Genomic DNA, 24,340 nt, shown 5'->3' on the forward strand with positions numbered 1-24,340 from the left:
AAATTACACGATATTTTATTAAAATAATCTGTATACAATAGAAAGGTAGTTTCCATATCAAAACAAAAAATAATAAGTGTCTCCTACCGGGATCAAACCGCGTCCAGGGCAAAATATTAACTTCACAACTTGACACTCCACCCACATTTAAACATTTATTTTTCGAAAACGAGAGAGAGTTGCGCGTTCCAACTTTCACAGATTGTTCTACATACGTTTCTATACACAGGAAAAACTTCTGATTACAGAATTCGGTGCACACTTTGCGATGTCTTGTCAGTATCCTTAAATAATTACCTTCAATATTCAATGTCACTTTGCTAAACTGTTCACGATTTGACGTTTTCGACAGAAGTGACGTACGATCCTGACGGCGTTCGCGACGACACCTCCAGGTCCCTTTTGGCCAGCCCCCTTGAAGCCCGGATGGGGGGCATGCCTGCGTTTGGGGGTCCTCGAAGACTTGTCGATGCCCCGAAATTTCCTTTACGATCGAAGGATCCGTTACTTCTAATACTTCTAACTGATTATTCATTAAATAATTTTGTACTAATTTGCTACGATGAGAACTACACACAACTTTATACAACTTCACACCACATACGATTGTGAGTATTTCTGCTTAAGGGGTTAGTCGCAATCAGGAAGAGGAAAAACGACATTTCTTTGTGATTTTTTTTTAGTTATTAAATAATAATTTGCATTAGTAGCAATTAAGTATATTACAAAGCATGTTTTAAAGAACCAAAGAACATTTTTTGTTTTAAGAAACGTTTAATTTATATCGTCATAACAGCCGATGACGTAGACGATGATTTAAAAACGTAGGTTTGCGGTGAGCAAGATTTCTCTACACTGGTTTACCTGAAAAAAACAAAGGTAGATTTCAAAAATAGGTTAGTCTAGCGGGTCCCTGAACGAAGGATTTTGGAAAAAATTAATTTAAAACAAGATGGCCTACATTTGAAGTTGATTTTCAATTTTTTCACTAAAATTAAGCGATTCGATACAGGATAAAAAAAAAGTATACAAGAAAATAAAAAATCCTTCGTTCAGGGACCCGTTAGTCTAATATATTTTCTAAATCTACCTTTAGTTTTGTTTCCAGGTGCGCCAGTTTGAAGAAATCTTGCTCATCGCAAAGCAAGTGGCCACCCACGCCATCGCCTGTTATGACGAAATGAATTAACCTTTTCTTAAAACAAAAATTCTTTTATAATTCTTTAAGACATACTTTGTAATATATGTACATTTCATTAATAAAAATTATTATTTAATACCTTAAAAAAAAACACACAAGAAACTGTCCGTTTCCATTTTCCTGACTGCGACTAACCCCTTAAACTTCAAACAGCCTAGATAAAACTTTTCATTCATTATTTTCCAAACGAATTTTCCAGCATCAATCGTTTGTCCCGATACAGGCACGAGATACGTCACAAAAACAACTTTCCTCCAATCGTCAACAATACAACTAGGCCAATCGGTAGAGAATTAAAACAGCGTTTTGGTGACAAAAGTACTAATAAAAGGGATGCGTAGATGAATAGGTATATGTTTTTCACTCTCAACTCTGTTCCGTTTTCTTCTTATAAACAATTTAATCCAAGAAAATCTTGATTTTTGTCGTTTTTTTGCGTATAAATTTTAAAGTAATACAGCAATATCAATCCTCGAAGCAGATGAAACGTAGATGATGAAAATACCTACAGAATGAGACGTCGAATGTTTCGATCGGATAATGAGAAACGGAGAAAAATTGGGAAAACCGGAGAATTCAACGTATACAGTAATGTATATGTATATAAATAGTAATAACGTAGCGTAGCGCGTGCCTATTACTATACTATATATGCCATTCTCCTCAGCTGCCGCTGTGTCCTCCACCGCTCGAACGCGATGGAACGCAAAAGAGTGCTCTTCGTAGAAAAAAATAGAAGAAATAAAACTATTGAACAGGTCCACCAGAATACCTCGTGCACCTTTCAAGTCCTTATATCAATCACATTTCTTATATCATTATTATAACTTCTTGCACACGCCTTTTTACAAGAGCTGGGAGTTTTATCCTATTTCAAAGTTCATTGAAATCAGTGATGGGCAAAACCCTAAGCTTCGAGTAAATCTGAAGTTTTTTTACCAATTTCTATATACATATACACACTTACTTAAAAGAAAAATGCATGACCGCGGGCATTTTTTAAACTTACTACGATACTGAACCATGATGAAAAGCGTCTTAGACTACTAGCGTAACAACCGCAGCAAAGACGACAGCAGCGCTGCAGTGGACAGCGTGATAGCGGAGCAACCATATTGCCATACAAATCATCAAGATTTCACAGCAACGAAGCTCATCAAGTTTTTTGAAGCGAAGAAGCAATATTTTCTCACGATTCTTTTTCTAAAATATTCTTTATATCACTCCGCATGCCACTCTAACGCCCGATTTTGCAATTTCACCTTTAAAATATGATAAAACTATGTTTTTAAGGAACAAATTTTTTTTTTTTTGCAAATTTTCGAAACAAACTCTTGATAGGTCGATAGATTTACTTCCCCTGATTACAAAATGCATAATCATTATGTGTTTGTTTTCATTATTGTGCATAAAAAACGCGAAAAACTGTTTCGTAGTTCACCTATTCTCCGTTGCTCTTCGTTGGTGGAGCTAGTTTAGTTCCTGCGCAGCCTTAAAGTTCTCTTTGCTGCGTCCCTTCTTCAAAAACGACGAAAACCTCTTAATGCTAAATTCTCTAGCTTAGGTTGGTAACGCTGCTTGAACCTATGACTATATGTAGGTCCCTACACTACCTCATACCATATAAGCCAGTGTCCGGCTCCGATTGTTTTGATTTTAGGATCGAAAAATAAGATATACATATTTTTTTATATTTGGTCGTTTTTATATTTAGAGGGTGAAACGACCTCCTAAAGTTTCAGCTGCAATAGGCTATCTCCGAAACTATCATAGATAGAAAAAAACTTTTTAAGGTAAAGTTTGATGGTTTTCTATCTGTATACAGGGTGTCCCAAAAGTCGGGGAGGAGCCGGATATGGGCGGTAGCTGAGACGATTCTGAACAACAATTTCCTTTGCAATAATGTCGAATGGGGCTTCGTTAAGGAGATATTAAGACCCCGTCCAATCAGAGCGCGCGTAGACCGTTCAAGCGGCCGCGGTAGCGAAGGCTACGCGCTAGCGGCAGCGTCAATGTCCGTCGATGCACGTCGAGTCACTTGTTCGCGTACAAGCGCGGCCGCCAGCGCGTAGCCTTCGCTATCGCGGCCGCTCGAACGGTCTACGCGCGCTCTGATTGGACGGGGTCTTAATATCTCCTTAACGAAACTCCATCCGACATTTTTGCAAAGAAAATTGTTGTTCAGAATCGTCTCAGCTACCCCCCATTTCCGGCTCCTCCCCGACTTTTGGGACACCCTGTATAATCTGGCTCTAAATATTATAAAACATAATTTGTTTATACTATAGTTTACAATAATATAATAGCCGCTACGCGCCGCTACAATCATTTAAATTTCTAATTTAAGATTAAGAAGTTAGAAATGAAAATATTAAATATTTAAGGTGTGTGATGTATTATTAAAATGTATTTTATACATGCTTTATTCAGCATAAAATCTCGTCACGAAAAATACACCGCAGGGTGTTCATTTACACCTGATTTCTTTATCTCTGGGTAAAATTTCGGGCAAACTATTCTCCAGATAAGATGTAAGGAAGAACGGTGCTGAAGTTTTCCGAATAGACACGAATCCGATGGTCATAGAAATTGAACGTACGAAATAATCCCAAGTTTGGGTGTTTGACTCAATATTTCAGGGTAAACACAAAATTCCGCTACATTTTGGACATTTTATGCTTGGTATCTCTGTGTCGCACACGTCGCTAAAATCCACTACGACTGGCAACACTGCTTGAAAATAGGCTCCCAGACCAGTTATCATTTTTTTCGATGTACGAACTTGAACTTGAATTCAATGTGTATAGCAGTATTTTCTAAAGCAGACATTACGATCCCTCAGGAGGATCTCAGGAGAATGCCTTAGAATCAATAGCAGGAGCAAAAAAAGAATGTTAATATTAATAGTAAATACATAAATTATTGATGTAAATAACTATAAGGTATTCATTATTATTAATCATTAATGAAATATTTCATGCGATTTCAAACAAACTAAAGCTGACTAATTTGGAATGGGAAAAGAGGCTAAATCTACTAGTGTTGACCAAGGCATTACAAATTCTTAGGTCGGTCCTACTTGTATAAGTTGAATGAAAAATTTGACGTCACTCATTTGATGTCATCGTCAGGGAAATACTTCTGACCGACTAAAAGATTCGAGTCAGGTATAATGTAATTTCAAATTTATATATACAAAATAAATTATCTTATGTAAATTTTAAATAAGCGATACATAAAATTTGTATTATTATCCTTTACGTTACTTGAAAAAAAGTTAAGGAACATTGAACATTAACAACAGGTAATTAAATGAACAAAAAGATCTACCTTGAATGTAGATAGTTTTTTCATATCCCGTTATAACTTAAACTCGAAATACATTTCATCACCCGCTATATGATCGTCTTCGTAATTCACGTAGCTTCGGACTATTCGGGGCCGTCATGGACGCCCGAATTTTCTTCGGAAGATAATTCTTTAGAAAAATTTTGTCCTCGGTGAAGACGCGACAAATGTAAAGAATATTTCGTAAAAACGCAAGGGAATTCCAGAAAATCAACAATTATGTGACACAAATAAAAAATGTCGGAAAGACAGGTGAGTCAAAGCTTTTTCGTTTTTCTGTTCGGGTATTTTTTTATATTTTTAACGCTTTGTTCTTTATGAATATTCTCACAAGGAAAACACACGAAACAGGTTCAAAAATGATTGAAAAATCGGAATCAATGAAAAGATGTTGTTTTTAACCTCGTTACGAAAGGTTACTGCGGACAACTCAATCGATACATTGTCCTCGAATTTCATTTCCTCCTGTAATCACAAATATCATAAACCTGATTATGATACTTTTCTTAGAATTTTTTATCAATTTTGTTACAGTAGGAAGATATTCTGATTTTCGTGTCTAAATGATGTACGGTAGATGTCAAGAATTAACTGTAATCTTAATTAAGTTAACCTTTCTTTGAAATATTTTTTTAGATTTGGTTTAATTCAAATGTAATTCAAGTTTCATTGTTCATTAATATTATGTACTCATCGGTTTTGACTGAAAAATTATTTTTATGTAGAATATTCTTTTGGCATTTTTCTGTGAATGGTTTAAAAAATTCATGTGTCAAAATATATACAAAATTATCCACTTAACAATTTTTACCTTTCTTATTCTTAAATCCAGCGAATTATATTATATAATTTTATGTTCTTTTAAAACATTAAATGATTATCTAAATGTTATTATATTAATTTTTAATGTTAATGTAATGCAAAACTATTTGATACAATTGGATTAACTAATTGAAATGTAAAGGATTGAAATTAGAGTATTTAAATTTCGAACGTTATCATTTATTAAAGATCTAATCGCTTTGATCTGAAGATGGCTCTTCAAGCATGAAGATAGAGATTTGCAGATATTTGAACGTACTTTACATTATTTTTATGCAGTTTATAATTTAAAGTGATACAAGTATTTAATTATATAAGTCTTTATTGATTTTGGAATATCTTATATTTTAATATTTTGTTAGTTTGAATATTATGGAATTCGTAAGAAATATATCTAAAAATATCAATGTACATTCTTATCTATATTAATACTTTAGTAAAAGCTGTTGAAAAGAATTGTAATTGTAAAATATGTTTATAATTTTTTTTATGTTTGCAGAATTTTTACATTGTCTTCTTGTGGTGATCATTGTGGTTTCCCTAGTGGAAACCAAAGATTGTATAATACGTCACGGTGAGTTTTTAAACCAGTTGTTTTGTTTAAGTTACCTTAAGTAATCAAATAATACAACGCATCAAATATATTGATTTGCTGAACAAAAATTCTAATACAAGCTAATACAACATCTGTTAATACATTAACAGATAACAAATAATTCTAGAAATAAATTATGTAACTTCTGGTACATTAAGAAGCAACTGCTGTAAAGATATTGTGATAAATTGTAATTTGTGAGTAATTGAAAGTAGCATATTCTACTAAGAAAATGACTAAGTTGTTGCACCATATCAGATAGCACTTACATTATTCTTGATATGTGTTTGTTATAAACGTATAACTCCTAAAAAAAAAAATAGAAAAACACATTGCTTGATTGAGAATTATGTACTTTCCAATAAATTTGTTTTATAATTTATTACATGTCCATTTTCAAATTTGTATATATACTTATATCGATCATGTTGCTTCACCTATTTTGAAATTGTATCATTACTTTAGCATTGATTTAATGTTAGAACTTTATATTTAAATTCTTATTATTACTTTTAATATCATTATTGTCTGAAATTGAACCAAGTTGAAAATTAAATACATGTACTGAATCATGATTACTTTTTATCTATGAGGTATAACAAAAATCTACAAAATTTTGAACATGTCTGTACAATTGTTATCACTGTATATTAAATGATAAAACAGTGGAGTGGAGATAAAATTCTTTGTAGGGATCAATAAGTTGTTCGGAGAATAACCAGTTCGTTGAAACCTTTTGGGATATTTGTATCTGTTTTTCCTTGTGACATTTCCTTGTTAAATTTATATAAAACAATACAAGAATAAGTTCTCTATTCACAGAAAAATTCGTTGAAGAGTCTAAGAGTTCTGGATGATCTATAGTTTTATAATTTATAATTTTTTTGAGAACGAAATAGAAACAATTTATGTAAAAAAGCAGTTGTCAGTGTTTAATTGATATTCAAGTGTAATAAGTTACAAGTGTAATAGTTCATAATTTCATTGTTAAATACGTATTTAGTTTAAAAATAATATCTTGATAATTAAAGAAAGAAAGTGTCATTTAACATTTGATTTTAGAACAAAGTAGTAACACAGTAGTGTACCTTCTTCAAAATTCCTTTTAAAATTGTTACATTTCATCATTAGCGATAACTATTAAAACAATATTTTTTCTCGTAAGTAAGACAATACTAATATATATGAATCATCGAAGAACATGATTTTATATTGAAAGATCAAAGGTTTCATAATGGAAAATATTCTTAGCAGTGATAGCTTGTGATTCATTTGAATGAAATGCTACTTAGAGGAATTGCATTTGCAGAAGCAAGGCGGAATTCTGCTAGACGCATTAGAAAACCACAAAATACTAATAATGACAAAGATAACACGGAATTGTCTTACAATGCAGTCTTTCAGCATAGTTTGGGGTCAAAAGCAACATTTCCATCAATTGATGAATCTGGCTCAAATTCTTCCTTTAACTTTGTAAGTTTTCTTTGATTAGAGCAGTTTCTAAAAACAATAAGCATAAAAAGCTGTGCATTACAATATAATGTAACATTTATGAATATTATTGTCATGTTGAAGATATTAAATAGATATTACTAAAATTTGCATATTCCTGGTGAAAATATGAGTTTACTAAAAGGAAGTATTTGTTATTGATTTCGTAATTATTAAAATTATAAAACTAAATTTTATACAGGAAATAAGTAATTAATTTTGTTGTAGTATTCCAACAATTAAAGCTGATATTTGTTCATGTTATTATCAGCATATGATAACATATTACGATAAAATCAGTAGGAAAATTTTGACATAGATATAATATACCAATTAATTATCATCTTGCCAAAATATAACTGAACCAGTAATTTTCGTCAATATCACGTGGAAGTAATTAATAGTGATAATAAACCAACATGGAAAATAACTTTGTTCAAACATAATTTAAAAGAAAGTTACATTTAAAAAATCTTAATTGTAGCAAACCTTAACAGGCATACAATTACTTAAAAAACAATAATAAAATTCTTTAAAATGAAAATAACTAATGTCGCTTAAGTTATTTATTATTTTCTACGTTAAATATGTATTTTTTTCCTCACTTTGAAAAATATTGATTTGTTACATCTAAAGAGAATCAAACATAGTGTTTTTTTCTTGAATGTACTTATGTCTTATACTAATTGAGCTCGCATTAGAAAGTCATTAAAAAGGGCAGAAAAAAAACATTAAAGAATTGTAAAAAGTCAGTTTTTATATAATTTGAACATAGCATTCTATGTCTCCAAGGTATTGGTCTCCAAGAATTATTGAAATTCATGTATTGAAATTAATATTTTGATCGTTTTCTATGGCTCCACTATTCATGAAGGAAGGTGAGGCGATATCCTTCGTCGCCACAGCGTCCAAACTGGCCGCCGTGGAAGATGCGGCTCCGAAGGGGCCAGAGGCTTCGATTCGATCGAAAGCCACCGCACTTAACGTGTCGCCTACGGCAAGGGCCACCCTTCAGGCCCTTAGATTATCCAGAAACAGAATATCACAGCCTCTTACTCCTACTCCAGCCACCACCAGGGACGCTGAGACCATCACTGGTGAGTTATTTTAGCACTTCAACTATCCTCTATTTAGAAAGTGTTTACAAATTAAGAGAGATATACAACATTAGCGTATATTAATCTATGATGACATTAATTTGTGCATACTCTAATAAGGTATATCGAAAGCCTTGCCTGTGTCCTCGAATTAAGCATTGTAAGTAGACAACCAACAATACAGTGAATAGGTTGTGGTGGATAGATGCTGAAATTAAAAAGCTTATCGATATGTTTCCAGTAGATAATGTGTTAATTAAATCACGGATATCAAAAGGACACTAACCTCAAGAAGATTAACTTTTTAGAAAACACAGAGGTTCTCATTGTAATCAGTTGAAATATCTTGTTACGTTTATCATTTTTTAAATTAAAAAGAAATCAGAAATTAGTAGCTTTTTAGGTCCCACAAAATTTAAAAATATGTATCAAGTTTACAAATTCGTGATAGATTTAGGGATTTAGAACATATTTATGTATTTATGGCATACTTATTTAGCCTTATGACTACAGATGTTTGCTGTTTTGTGTATGTATGGATGGATGCACTATACGTATGTGTCTATTTTTTAGTTCATCTTCAGTTTAGTTGAAATACTGAAAAAATGCAAATGAAACAAATGAAAAGTCATTGATCAAACTTACTTTTCAACTTTAAAGGAGAAACTATCCTTTAGATCAAAGTCACCCATTTAATTTATGAGTGTACAACTTTTAAATTACGAAAAATACTACAAAATGTTTCAAATAATAGTTTGTCAATTTGTAGGCTTGTAAATTAGTAGAGAAAAAATAGAGGAAGTCAAAATTAAATGCGTGAAAAATGTTTTGATTAAATAAATCCATTTATTTTACTGATCAGATGATTTTAGTTTTTATTTGCAGTAAATTCTACAGAAAAATCTTTTGTGTTTTATTTTTATTAGTAACAGTATAATTATTTTAACAATTATAACACGCCGAAATAATAAAGCAAAATATTGGATACAATTGTGAAGTATTTTTGAGAGGGAGTTTGGATTTCTTTAGTTTTATAATTATACTGTACACTGTGTTTTGAAACTCGCATTTAAAAAAATTAGGTTAGAATTTAATTTTAGGGAAATGGTTTAAGTCTGTTTTCAACCAAATGAGGAACTTTTAACGTTTGGTGAAAGAACTTTCTCTGGAATTTGCAAGTATGCATTTGCATTGGAGAAATATTTTAACCTTAGCAAAGTCGAAGAAGGAACTAATTTAAGAACGAGTAAACGACGATTACGTTTCACGATCATTCTTGCCATCATCATTATCATTAACGTTATCGTCGTTATTACTATTATCATCATCATCATTATTATCATCATCACCATTTTTGTAGACGACGTCGTCAATAAACTGAAATAATCGATCAGTCTTTCCTCTTCTTTTTTTTATTTTTTTTTATTTTAGAAGATATGCAGAATTACTCGATAGTTTATTGTTTTAGTACATTTTTAGAAAAGTTTGTCGATTGTGATTCTTTGTAATGAGATCAATGGTGATTTAAATTTAGTTTTAAAATATAATTTCCTACATATAATCGTAATGTAGCATGTTTAATTCTAAAGTTGCGAATTTCATTTTTTATTCTAATATTCGTACATTTGTTTCGTTTGAACAATTAAAGTACTCATAAATATCACGCATATATCGAAATAACCGAAATGTGATAATTTATCGAAACAATATTTCATTTATTTGAGACTCGTGACGATTCAAATCAACTAATGATATAATTTTGCAATTCTGAGGATGGTGCAGAAATAACTAACGCACATTGTTGCGTGACACCGAAAATAACCGACCTATAAACGTTCGGTCATTACATGGTCTCTTAACATAGTATCTATTTGTCCATGTAGTCATGGTACTTATTGGTACAGATGGTACTTTTTAACGTTCACTCATGTATTATTGATATTCGTGAATAGTTATCAACTGCAAAGTATCTTCATACTTATCTTTTGCATTCCTTGATTCTATTCTTGTTAATCAAATTATGTTCATATTTTTCTGATCAATTTTCGTAATTTTAATGTTTTAAGTGTTACAGAAAAAATTTGGAAAAGTCTTGCTTGAAAGGAGATATTATTACTTTTTTAATTTAAGAATAAATCTTAAAAGTTATATTAATAGAGAAATTTCCACGTATGCAAACCAAAGACCAAAATATTACAAATCTCAAAAACGAGCATCAATTCATTTTATACGTTTGGATTCTTAAATTTTATTGTTAACATCTTTAAATATTATAGCTACGTTTAATTAAACAAAAATTCTATCAATGTTTCTAGCACAATTTATTAACAAAATTCAACCCTTCTGAATTCTTTTAATTTCTTGAGTATTTATATTGTTATGCTATTGTAATTAACGTAGACACGTTAAATCAAAGTAAAGTCAATTTTTATGCAAATTTAATAGAATATTTAGTTTTATTGTAATAATAAAAGTAATCAATTGTATTCTGTGGAAATTTTCTTAAAAAATTTGTAATTTATAAATTCTCAATTTTATGTTAAAATCCCAACATTTACATTACAAGTCTAACATTATAGTTTCTTTCTACTATGGTTCAGCTTTAAACAATACTATTCAAACTCTGAAACAAAGTTTCGTTTTTTAATTAAATGTAATTATAATATTTACAGATATTGAAAGTCGTTTAAAATAAATTAATATTTGTTTTTAAACTGTTTTGACTTTTCATATACAAATATATTTTTAAGTCTGGAAATCGTCATTGTTTGAATGCCAGCAACTGTTTGATGTTACTCAGTTCAAATATTTTTAATTTTTCAATATAGTTTACAGTTCGTTGATTGTTTACATAGGATAAAATGTATTAAACAACTGAACGATTAAGCGTCATCGAAATTTATAGAAATCAATCTTTTTGTAATCGATCTATTCGGGGTTCTGTAAAGAAAGGAGATTGGCCAAAAGCCAATAGATTCGTTCTATTTCATTCGACTGTCTGTGGATTAAGTCCTGGCTTGACTTGGGAATCTACACCTTCGTTCCTTCACTCTCTTGTGTTTTGCATGTTCTGCTGTCTACATCAGTTCGATACCTGTTAAGAACAATTATTGGTGATGTGCTAACGTCCTTGGAAAACTCGAAGACATCTTAAATAGACTTTGCCGCGAACAAATATAACAAGTGTTCTGTGCATTTTAAAAATGTTCTCAACACATTTTAAAAGACGTGCAATTATTTCATCGAGTAACGATACGTGAACATTAACGCATAACGTCCCTTGAAATTATTTTAATTGAACAAATTTCGTTAATTTCGTCCTTCTCTCTGCTGCCTTTTCTTAGAATGTGGCTAAAAAAGGTTCCATTAAGTTTTATAATATATTCATCGCGCATGTTCCTATTGGACGATTACACAACTGTGTAGCTTATTCGCAAAATATTATATAAACAGGCATCATATTTGAACGACGATTTGATTTTCGCGAAATTATAAAAAGTTGCTTGGAAGCATAAATAAAATGCATAATGTTATGTTTAAAAAAGAAACGATGAATTCAGATAGTCAGGATAAGTTGTATTGAATTAATTGTCTGTGAGTTGATGTAAACGAAATTGAATATTCAAGTGATTATTTTTGAAAAAAAATAGAAAAATTCTTTTTAGCTCTGTTAAGTGTAATTCATAAAAGTGTTGAAATGAAAGTGTTTGTTGAACTTCTTAAGGCACAATATTTACGTACATATTTGTGGTCGCACAGACAATTTTTAATTTTCAACGTTAAGTTATTGTTTTTAAAAGGACGAAGGATATATGAAAGATGATGTATAGGGATTATTAGTGTGGAATAAAAGATTATGTACCTCGGTAGTGGTGTATCAAGTCGGCCTAGAGGCCCTGGGAGGCTTAAAAAAATTCTTGAAAAGAGAGACAGCATTCTTAGTAAATGGAGAGATGGTACGATTTCTTGTAATATATTTATTAATTGCTAACCAGATTTCGATGACTTTTTCTATTTAATAAATTTGAATTTTAATGAGTTATATAAAACGGTATAACATTTAATTAAAAACAAAACAGGTATAAACAATTATTTCTTGGTAGTAGCTGAATTTAATATTATTAATATGATACATTGATACATTTTGTGGATCGCTAGTAACTTATTAATTAATAACGTAATGTATTTGTATGCAGTAATGAATACATGTAAACAGTTATGTTAACATTGAAAATAAATAAAATGTCAAAACAAAGAAATTACCTGATCGTATTTATATTTAACTAGTAAGGAGTAATTGTTTATTCCTGACCTTATTAAAACATTTGTTTGACCTACAAATTTTTGCATAGAAGTGAGATTTATTTGAAACATTATTTTAGATTCTGCACGATTTAAGAATTACTATAATCTATTACTATTAGCGTAATAGGATCTAAATGAGAGCAGTTCCTGAGTTCCTACGGTACTTATTATCAGAATTATGAATACGTTCAAAAGCGTCGCTTTAGACTTATAACTGTTTGAACAGCTGTTCCAGGAAACGCGTTAAAAATTGCATTGCTCTTCAGACAAGTGTTTTCAAACATTTGCAGTAAAATAGGATTCATAAACTAGGCATTCATCTCCTATTTCATAGACTAATTTTCGAACAAAGTCGTAAATCATTGACATAGTTGAGCTTGTCTCTGTATGCACTGTCAGCCTGCAAAAAAAGAAATGCTAATATGCAATTTAAAGAAAATTTAAAAGAGTTAACCGGTAAATACAAAAACATAGATTTTCAATATGGTTGCCACAACATCGATGTCATAGATAATGTCGAAATTGTCGTTATATTATATTATTATATTAATGTTCTTATAAATTATTATCTTAACAAATGTAGTATTACACAAAATTTCTATAATATGTATTTATACAAAGAAATTTGTTATTAATTTATATTATTAATATTGATATAAATTATTATTACTGATATTTACATTATTAATATTAATATTGTTTTATGTTATTAAATTAATATAATGTCACTGTTAAATAAAATCGTGATATTTAGAGGAATTAATGATTTGTATTCGTATATGACAATTATTAAATACTGCCGGAAATTCTTTAAATATATGTGTTGAACAGATTTATTGGAAAACGTAGCATAATAAATTTAGAAGTATTATTAGCTGGATAATATAAAGATGTAGAAATACATTGGCTAAGTCTATATAAAGCTATTGTTTTTTATTCTAGAGGTATGCAGTGGTGGCGAACTACCAGAGGTTGAAATCATCAGTCTGCTAGAGGAACAAATACCTAGGTACCGTCTACGTGCCGATACTCTCACTCAATTTCAAGGTAAATGATTCCACAGATAGTTAATATACCTAAAAATGTAATGTCCCTCTACTCGTATTCCTTGGATCACTTATTCTCTATTAAAATATTTTCGTCTTGTACGGAATTTAAACAATACTAAAGAGTGTATAAATTTTATTACTGAATGCAGAATTAGTTTGTTTTAGATATAAGGCGAGCCATGAGAAACTGGACGCTTCCCTTGGATCAGAATATGTAGGATAAAATTTAGATGATTTTGAAGGAAAAATGTACTGAATATGTTTTTTTTTTTTTAAATAATTTTTTATTCCAATTTCAAATTTGCTAATATTTTTATAACGAAACTGCATATTGTAACTAACACTAAACGAATTCAACCTTGTGTCATAATATATGTAAATAAAGAAAGATAAAAATTCTTTGACTCAAGTTACAATAATATTTAAAGTACAATAAGAACTTAATAAGTACAGAATCTTACTATGCTTTGTATCAGTAAGAACACAGACAATAAGTTAAGTTTTATTTTACATTTTTGGCTGGCAGTTTGTACAGGAGTATAGTATACATTAGTTATTAACAAATATATCAAAACAAGTTGTGCGATTGAATTAAGTTTAGTATCAGTTGTATTGTGTAAAAGGTTAAAAGTATGCAGTTCCATTAAAAAATGTTCACTAATAAACATTTAAATTAAAAAAAAAATCAGTGACCTTAAATGCAAAAATTACATTCGTTGCATTCGTCCTTTTTTTGTATCTTAAAGTCCAAGACTGATATTTAAGGCGTCTGGCCACTCTGAGCGCTTGCCAGATGGTTACTATTTTAAAAAAAAAATTAAGTAAAAAATTAATCAAGTAATCGCAAAAATCCATTGCTTTTCTTCAGATAATGTATATAAAAGTAGTGTGTACAAATTTCAGAGCAATCGTACCGCACGTTTACTTTCTTTTAGAATGATCTCGAAACTACATTTTTCAAAATGGTACAACGTAAATCTCGTAAACTATCGATTGCTCTGAAATTTGTACACACTACTTTTAGATACATTATCTGAAGAGTAGCAATGGATTTTTGGGATTACTTGATTAGTTTTTTTTTTTTCTTTTTTTTATTGACGATTTTTCTCGTGAAATTTCGGTGAAAAATAAAAAAAAATTTCTTCAGCTCACCATAATTTTCTTAATAGTAAAGAAAGATTCAATTGCTACTCTCTTGCGACAAACTCCAAAACAATCCAATTTTTTTTTCTTTTTCACATGCAACCTAAAGAATATAATGATGGTACTGCCCATGCGCATTTCATGCCGAAGGCCTTCACCAAAATTGTCGAACCGCCGCCATTTTTTTTGTTATTTCAAAAAATTTTTCATGTGTTCATTAAAAAGTTTTCATGTGTTCATTAGACCGTTCTTTAGTATGTGTCAAAACATAAAAATATTTTTTTCTATACTTTCGCATTTATGAATTGTTTAAGAATAGTATCCATCTGGCGAGCGCTCAGAGTGGCCAGACGCCTTAAACGTTCTGTTTTTCATGACAAACTTTATTTAACGTAGAATATTCATTTTTTGAAACGAAGTATAAGTTTTATTTCTGTTTTTGTCTATTATGGTGCTTAATCACACGTAACATTGGAATTCTTAACGGTTATTGCATACCTATGTCTTTGAAATTAGAGGAGATACAGCAAATCAAATCATCAATATAATTAGTTTGTTGTCTCAATAATTGACGCCAAAAACGTAGATACAATTTACTTCCTTGATAGTTCTAGTGTTAAATACGTTAAACGTGACTTTTTAAAAGTAATTATAATTATTTAAAGATTAAAAAAACACGTTTCTTGATTTTTTCAAGCATTTACTAATATTTGAATAAAAACTTGTTAAACACAAATGTTTTCAATTCTCTATGTCATCATTTTAAGAACAAATTATATTAAAGAAAAGGAATGGATATATTTGTTCATGTTGATGGTTCTGTCTTTTTTTTTTTTTAAATTATCTTTTATACTGTACAATTTGTTCTAAACTTAAGTTAAAAACGTTTACGCTTCAATACGATTCTATTCGAATGTTAATTAATTGCTTCGATCATCAAGAAGGATTATCCTTCTTTAAATGACCCTCAATTATTAATTTAAATCATTTACTTTGCTTGTATTTAGGGTACGAAAACTCTGACTGGTTTATTCCATCACCGGCTCTAAAATCAGTTGACACTGATTTGAAATTGTCACCGGATCAGATCCGAGAAACTCTCAACTACTTTAGTAAGTAATTATGTATTCATTTTTATTATTACTTTTTATTCTTACTTCATACCTTCGACGCTCACACGTCCTTTGACGTCAAAAAAATGTTGCATATTCTGTGCCGCATTAAAAAAGGCGTGTAAATTAAATGTTGTTTTTTGCAAGGTTTATAGAGTTTTAATAATGGGTAGTTCCGTGTCAAATTGATTACTTTTGGGCTCGATATAGTAACACTTGTATCTACAAAGGAAGAGGGACTTGCACCACTTTTATAATGAATTACTCTATTCCTGCTACTCATATTCAAAGGATTAAGGGGATACTTTATTTTACTCACTACTAAGTCGACATAAAATGTATACACTTATTTGAAAAGGCCTCTTTTCAACATGCATAAAGCTATTTCTGACTCTTAAAAGAATAATATTTTTTAAATACCTATGTAACATGCAAATAAAAATGACAAGACACTAGTTAAATTAACTGCTTTAAATGTACATTTGTACTATATGTAGTAGGTCAGTTGAAGTAGAAGGTAAACGTACGTTCGTACCGTGCAAAGGGTTAAAGCTGTTATCCAACCAACTTATCTACTATGGTCTAGAGACCATACCTCACGCACGTCATATTATTTAAATGTAGTCTAGAAACGAAATAGTCGTGACAATAATGTCATTTATACCTCTAAAACAGTTTCACTAACCCCCTCTTTATTGTCTTAAGCAAAAACTGAATCCGGAACATCTAGTTCAACAAGATATACACAGTTAAGGTTGGAACAACAAACATGTCACTATTCTTTGTACTATATTACAAGGAACGCAAGGCTGAGGCAAGCTGTTATCTCTTCATTTCACAAATATATTTCTAGGAATAAAAATCAAGTACATAATATATATTTTTACAATAAAATAAGAGACTACAGATATTAGAAACCCTAGTTTTTACACTTCAAGAATTGTTTGAATAAACGAAGTCATCTTTTACTAATATTACGTTTGATTGCGTTAGTTAGGATGAACAGACATGACACGCTGTCAGTTTACATACTCACTTTATAGCAGCTTTACCCATCGATGTTCATATAAATTTTCATAGTCAATATAATAGAAAAAATATCGTATGTAAAATTTGCTCATTTAATAAAGATACAAATATTTTCAACACAATGTTCTATAAGTTTGATCGCATTCTTACTTACGATCCTTAAGTCCGTTGTTCAAAGCGATTCTATTCATGCTGTCCTTTCTCTTCTGTTCTTATTCTCTCATAATGACAAAGACTACCATTTTTTTATGCTTTCAATCGACTAATGTCACCTCTATTTCATAAATAATCTGAAGAAGAAGGTCATATATACAAAACTGATTATTATAGAAAAACTGTTCTAGAGGTATGAATGATTTCATTTCTTCAATTATAAAACTTAAGCAGCTAATTTTAATGTCAATCTTGAAGTGTCCAGGTTGGAATATCTTTACTAGATAGAGAAAGCTTGACAAATTTTAGTTATATTTTTTAATAAGTATTATATTTGTTTATAATTTAACAGAATCCTGCTTAATTATCACAAAAAGACACACCTATAGGATTGATAGTTCTGTCCTAATAAGACAAAAATAGTAACTTTCAACATTCCACACTTTTCAAACAAATTCGAAACCGAGAAAACGATGATTTAATTGAACGAGAATCTTCATCTAAATTAAATTTATTTGTTCGTTACTCGATATCAGGTTGTCATAATTTGTCCATATCAAATTGTCACAAAGTTTTTCTTTACCATTTCTCATTTTATCATTACGCCACAATACTTTTCAAAACAGATTATTTTCATACTGTTTCAATTGCATTCAATAATTACTTAAACAAAATAATAGTTTCAGAAACATATTACTTATAAGATTTAATGTGTACCTTTAAAAGATATATTTTTTCTAAGAGTCAAGTGATCATGAGGTTCCAAAACATGCTTTTCAGTATACAAGAATTTCCGCGAAATTTTCCTCGAGTACACCACTTTCCTTTGTTCTATGTTGGAAAGTGTAAAAAGTGATTAATTTGGCGTGTAACAACCCTACTAAAACTGACATTGATAAAAGTTAGCAATTTGCGAATAAGATTCAAAGTTGGAAGCATAATTATATTTTTGCAAGCTTTTAACAGTTTCAACCTTAAGTCTTTAATAACTAATCTTATTAATTTTCGGAAATGTAATTATTCCTTTAAATTTTGAACATTTATTCACTTTAGAAGTATTAATCAAATTATCACAGTGCATAGTTAAAATAATTAATTAATAGTTAATAAATAGTTTTTAAAATGGATTACAACTGGGAAGAAGAAAATTACGAATTTCATTTTTCTCTATTGTTAATTATTTTTGCAATTTAATCAATCTATTGTATTCACCTCACAACGTAATACAGTTAATAATAAAAATCAACCTTTATCGTTTAGGCCTGCAGAAAACTCGGATGTTTCGAGTTGCTCGCGAGGCGAGTCGAGCTGAGACTAGGGCTGTTCAAGTACCCGAAAAAATCAAGCCGAGTCGAGTACTTGAAAAAACCGAGTAGCTTGAAAGATTCAAGCTACCCGAAAGAAACCAAGTAACTTGAATTTTTCAAGCTACCCGAATAGAACCGAGCGGTCCGAAAAAACCAAGCGGCCCGAAAGAACCAGGCAACTCGAATGGTTTCAAGCTTTTCCGAGTACACATGTTAGTCTGCAGCCGGGCAATAATTTTTATCGGATCTTAAGGACGTAGCAAACTAGACCCAAAGAAGGTCGACCATCATTTTCCGTATGTCTTATCGGATCTTAACGGATATATTACCAATCGATTCCTTATGTTATCCCGATGAAAATGGTACCAGACACGATAGAATTCGGATTATTTAGAAGGAAATTATACAGAAAAAATGATTTGCACGCTTTTTGTCGATATAATATCGATTAATTTTAATTATTAACAAGACAGCGTAGAATTGGAAAAAGATTTTTCTGCTGTGTAACAACGTGGTCTGTAGAATTTACATTACACGAATAATTAAAATTAATCGATATTATATCGTGTTTGGTACCATTTTCATCAGTATAACATCAGGAATTCAGTAGTGCAATTTATTTCTTTAACTTTTATAAAACACAACAAAAAGTGAACATATCATGACAAACATTTTACACTTTAATGCTCGGACCCTTTGAGGTCCGTCGTGGGTTAAAGTCGACACACGTACGCTTTTCACTTCATATGCATCGTATTATTACGGGATTAACGGCGATGGATTCCTTACGTTTTCCTGATGAAAACGCTACTAAACACTATATAAATCGGACTATTTTTAACGAAGGTAGACAAAAAGCGTGCAAGTCATTTTTTCCGTATAATTTCCTTCTAAATAATCCTAATTGTATTGTGTCTGGTACCATTTTCATCGGGATAACATAAAGAATCGATTGGTAATACATCCGTTAAGATCCGATAAAAATTATTGCCCGGCTGCGGACTAACATGTGTACTCGGAAAAGCTTGAAACCATTCGAGTTGCCTGGTTCTTTCGGGCCGCTTGGTTTTTTCGGACCGCTCGGTTCTATTCGGGTAGCTTGAAAAATTCAAGTTACTTGGTTTTTTCAAGTACTCGACTCGGCTTGATTTTTTCGGGTACTTGAACAGCCCTAATCTCAGCTCGATTAATAGTTCGCCTAATCGACTCGCCTCGCGAGCAACTCGAAACATCCGAGTTTTCTGCAGGCCTAAACGATAAAGGTTGATTTTTATTATTGACTGTGTTACTTTGTGAGGTGAATACAATAGATTGATTAAATTGCAAAAATAATTAACAATAGAGAAAAATGAAGTTCGTAATTTTCTTCTTCCCAGTTGTAATACGACACGGACCGTCACGTTTCAGCAACGTGAATCCGCCTTCTCCGAGGCGCTCGCTTCGGTTCGAGCTACTCGGATCCTTCGAGCTGCTCGTTTCTTCCAAGTACTTGACTCGGACCGGCCATTCGAGCCGAGTTTTACTCGGCTCGGCTTTTCCGAGTACTCGAACAGCACTATTATCGTTCACCTGCTATCATTCATTTGCGATAATGTTCTTCAAATCTTGGCGTTGTTCGCGTCGGTTATCTTCTTGAAGACGTTCGCTTGAGACCACGAATCTATTAATCAAATTCATTTTTTTCAAATTGAATGTAACGTTTTCTAATTTTCATCCTTGATCTGGAATTTTTCATAAATCGTTTACTAATAATCCACTGTTTGATATATTCGAATCTCCCTTACATCATCAAACTTATCTGTCAGTAATTCGTATGTAAAAATATTTACACATACAGTAGGTGTAGAATGTATTCGTACACCGATCAATTTCCTAAAAAACTTTTGTGTGAAATTGTAGTTTCTTAACTTCTTTTTTTATAATCAATGATATTTTACATATTCTCGGAAGTCTCTAAAATAGATATAGTCCAAACAATATTTACTAGTTAATATAATTTGTGAAATTAACAAAAAAATGCGAAAAGTGGGTAAAAGTATAGAAGCAATAAGTATTTGAACGATTCTTATGACGAAGTAGAATTTGTAATGTAAACACATTAGTTTAATGCTCCGTACAAATTAGAAAATATTAAATTTCGAGTAAAGTACTTTTAAAAATGACTCTAATAGAGGAATGGAAAAAAAATCCCACTTCGAATAACTAATAATTTAGTTAATTTAATGCTTAGAAGAGTTGCAATAATTATAAAATCGAAAGGAAATCCCACGAAGGAAGTATTATATAGTTGTAAATTAATAAAGTTTTAAAAATTAAACAGTTGTGCAAATACTTTTTAGTAGTAGTATTAGTTTATTCCCATTGCGGGGTTTGTGCGAATTATTGCTTCAATATTTCTATCCATTAATTGTCTTTGTCTTGTTAATTTCGCAACTTACATAAATAGCTATTTTTTTGCAATCTATCTATTCTAGAGATTTCCGAGAATATGTAGAATGTCATTGTTTATAAAAAATAAGTTAATAAATTGCAATTTTACATAGTTTTTTTGGAAATTGATGGGTGTACGAATACTTTATTACACCCACTGTATGTTAGATATGGGTATAAAATAATTATATAAAGCTATGGTCCATTTATCTATTTATATAGATATATAAAAATAATCACAATAGGGTGTAAACAAAATCTAAACGTTTTGTTTCGCAAATGAATTCGTGTTTACCGTTTCGTGTGATCGAATTGGTAAGTGCCTATTCGAACGACTTAAATCTTTATTTTCTAAAGTAATTAAAATACAGTCTTCTGTATTATTATTTTATTCTTAGCGAGTAAATAGTGTATTCGAGGAAACTATTCTACTGAAAAAATATTATTATGAGCTATTTCAGAAAATACTGTTCGTTATTTATTTCAAATAACGTTTTACGCATCATTAATAACAAGTCACATTTAAGTAGGCACGTTTTGTTGACTATCCAATCGGTAACCGCCTAAAGGAGTTCTGAACCAATCAGAGCGCTCGGCCCGGCACTGTTGTGAACTTCCATAGTGCAGTTCAGTTTAGTCGCCGCTCGTCCTCCACGTTCGGAGGATGGTATGCGCCTCTACTCTTATAATGTAAAAGAAAATGCTTTTTCTAAGGAGACTAACGTACTTTTATTTTGAAGTGTTGTTTTTTAAGAAGACAGGCATTCTTTTGTGAATTCTGTGGAAAACCCTTCAAACATATAGTTGAAAGTGAATCGCTATTTTAATATACTGTTTTTATAAATGTTTTTGTTCGTGACGTATATCGGTAATCGTGAATATTCGTAGTTTTTTTTTTTTTTTTTTTGTTATACTTAAAGTATGGACTGTTCTTAACGCGTACGTTCGATTCGTAAACACGTCATTAACATTTTTCGTGAATTAATCATCGCAACGGAATTTTAAAACATTCACCATTATTTCAACAAAGTTAAGAATCACACGTCAGAACTTCCTTAATTAACATTTCGTTATAAATCAAGCTGTAGCGGCTATAATGCAGTTCGTCGCGTTAATAAACTGGACTAATTCAATCGAAGATGGAATGGTTTATTAATGAGCTGTTAATTTTCTACGAAATTCTTTGCGAGGTAAAGATTTTTACTATAGTATATTTCCGGACACAGAAAAGAACATAGTACGTGTTCTGAATTTCAATTTCAGATGCGAATTTGAGAAAGTAAAGTAATTTGAAAATTTCGTGACATTTAGGTTAGATAAGAACGACTTTCGAAATGCAATTGTTTTTATTAATCATGAATTAACTCGATCGATTTTAATGTTTTTTACGTCAGTTAATTAAAGTTACTATATGGCGATATCTTCCATTCGGAATTTAGTTGACCGTTCTATTAATACGCATTAAAAATATAGATTTTAAATTATAGCCACGCGTACATAGGTTAAGTCAGTAAGTCAGTACATTCTCATAAAAAAGTTTTTAAATTCTACATGTGCATTGTCATGATATTTCTATTTATGACAATGCATTACTATCATACTTATTAATCTCAGTAATATTATGTTACGTTGAGATAATTCTTATTTCAATTTCGATTTTTGTAAGTGTTAGGTTAAGTCAAGATATTTTAATTTTCATTTAGCTTAAATAGCCTATTGTACTTTGCGATTATAGTAATTCTCATTGGTTTTTTAGAAAATTTTACAAATTGTATTGTTACGTAAGTTCGTAAAACCTTATCTTTGTAAATGAGTCATTGATAACAAATTGCTAAAACTAGAATATTCTTTTTGTTCTGTTTCATCTTAATGCAATACAAACTATAAAGAATTATTAGGCTTCAATTTTGAATCTATATAAATCATAAACATAATATCTTAGATCTATACAGAAACACTTAACTTGAGAAATTGAATTATAACTGTGAATTACAAATCGAGTACAAAAACCATTGCAGTTTAAAGATAGGAAATTTACATATGCAAGTAGTTTAGTAGTAAAAAATATATATTAATGATAATATTAAATATGTTCCTTACATCGGACTATCATAATAATGTGACATTCTTGTTTAATAAATTTTTACATTATATATGTAACTTCTTACTTTTTCTTATAATTCAAACAGACTAGTAACTTTTAATTGAATACATTGGATTTCTTGTTTCTGAATAAGTATAGCAATTATGTAATTTATTTGGGTAGTTTACGGTTATACAAGTCATTTTCATGATTCTAGAACATTAATAAAATATAATGCATTCTAATTGGAATCGATGGCATTTATACACTGAAGATGTAAAAGTTTATCTACATAGAGTAAAGTTAAAAAGTATCAATCAAGACAATTGATTAAAATAATTATTACATAAATTCCATAATTGGTTTCTCTATGAAATTACATAATAATTGCTGAATGACTAGTTAAATTGCTTTTGTTAAAGAACCTGTGTAATTCTTTGAATGCATTTCCTCTTTTGTGATTCAACGTTGTCTCATAGTAGTAATTTATAATTTAAAATGTGTGTGAGAGAAAATGCAAAATATAATGACTTATTGTATTTGAAAGTTTATTAGAATTCTCACAAGTCATTTTATTTTTCCAATTTAATTATTCAAATAATTAATCAATAACTGGATATTCTACATTACACGCTTGATTTTCACTCGTGCTTACATATAAGGATATGTAATTGATGTCTCATAAAGGCATACAATGTTAAATTTACACAAACGTTTTGCCATTTATTGGAATGTTTGTGTTTCCAATGAAAGTATAAATTTTTGTACATTTTATCGCTTCATTCAATTTGATATTATATATTAAACAACAGCTTTGAACATAAATTGCTTTCTAAGTCGAATAACTATTTAATTAATGAGTTCTATTTTGAATTATGAGTTTTCATTTAGAAAATGGTTGTTTTTAAAAAACATTGTGTTATATTACACATGTATATTTCCTTGAAAGTTTTGTTTTAAACCATATATAGAACTTGTAACAACATGCTGTCAGAAAGAAATACGTGCGCGATAATAAGAGTAGCTATTTTATCGTTACCTGCGCGGTTCTTATCGATTCATCGATCGTATCTATCGGAAGTTTTAATCGATTGATTTATTATTGCACATTCCTTTTCATAAGAATTTGAATGTCTTTTTTAATTGTTATACCATTTTATGATATTCTCAAGTTT

At 30.4% G+C, this 24,340-nt stretch overlaps 1 protein-coding gene and 2 long non-coding RNA genes across 9 annotated transcripts in view; 2 read left to right on the forward strand and 1 right to left on the reverse strand.

Moving 5' to 3' along the window:
* Positions 1 to 186: 186 nt before the first annotated feature.
* LOC128875174 (uncharacterized) lies at positions 187 to 1,903 on the forward strand. Its single transcript, XR_008456763.1, has 3 exons — positions 187 to 608; positions 1,401 to 1,550; positions 1,683 to 1,903. It is a non-coding gene; the product is annotated as an uncharacterized LOC128875174 (long non-coding RNA).
* A 2,829-nt stretch (positions 1,904 to 4,732) lies between these two features.
* LOC128875806 (trafficking kinesin-binding protein milt) overlaps positions 4,733 to 24,340 on the forward strand; it is a 79,281-nt gene continuing 59,673 nt past the window's right edge. For 3 of the 7 annotated variants that reach the window (XM_054121697.1, XM_054121698.1, XM_054121699.1), the window contains exon 1: positions 21,687 to 21,892. Coding sequence is in view for 2 of the 7 variants with exons in the window: in XM_054121700.1 (XP_053977675.1) it covers positions 7,248 to 7,439; positions 8,332 to 8,554; positions 13,802 to 13,906; positions 16,059 to 16,163 (625 nt within the window). In the remaining 5 variants the exon portion in view is untranslated. Of the gene's footprint in view, positions 4,802 to 5,870; positions 5,946 to 7,232; positions 7,440 to 8,331; positions 8,555 to 11,658; positions 12,511 to 13,801; positions 13,907 to 16,058; positions 16,164 to 21,686; positions 22,273 to 24,340 lie in introns of those variants that run through there. The other 4 variants (XM_054121702.1, XM_054121700.1, XM_054121701.1 and 1 more) reach the window with 4 other exon arrangements.
* Positions 8,476 to 8,980, reverse strand: LOC128875809 (uncharacterized). The gene is made up of 3 exons (XR_008456885.1): positions 8,841 to 8,980; positions 8,666 to 8,762; positions 8,476 to 8,583 (listed from the first exon to the last, which is right to left on the reverse strand). It is a non-coding gene; the product is annotated as an uncharacterized LOC128875809 (long non-coding RNA).

Source organism: Hylaeus volcanicus, chromosome 4 (genome assembly GCF_026283585.1).
Source record: "Hylaeus volcanicus isolate JK05 chromosome 4, UHH_iyHylVolc1.0_haploid, whole genome shotgun sequence".
Taxonomy (NCBI): domain Eukaryota; kingdom Metazoa; phylum Arthropoda; class Insecta; order Hymenoptera; family Colletidae; genus Hylaeus; species Hylaeus volcanicus.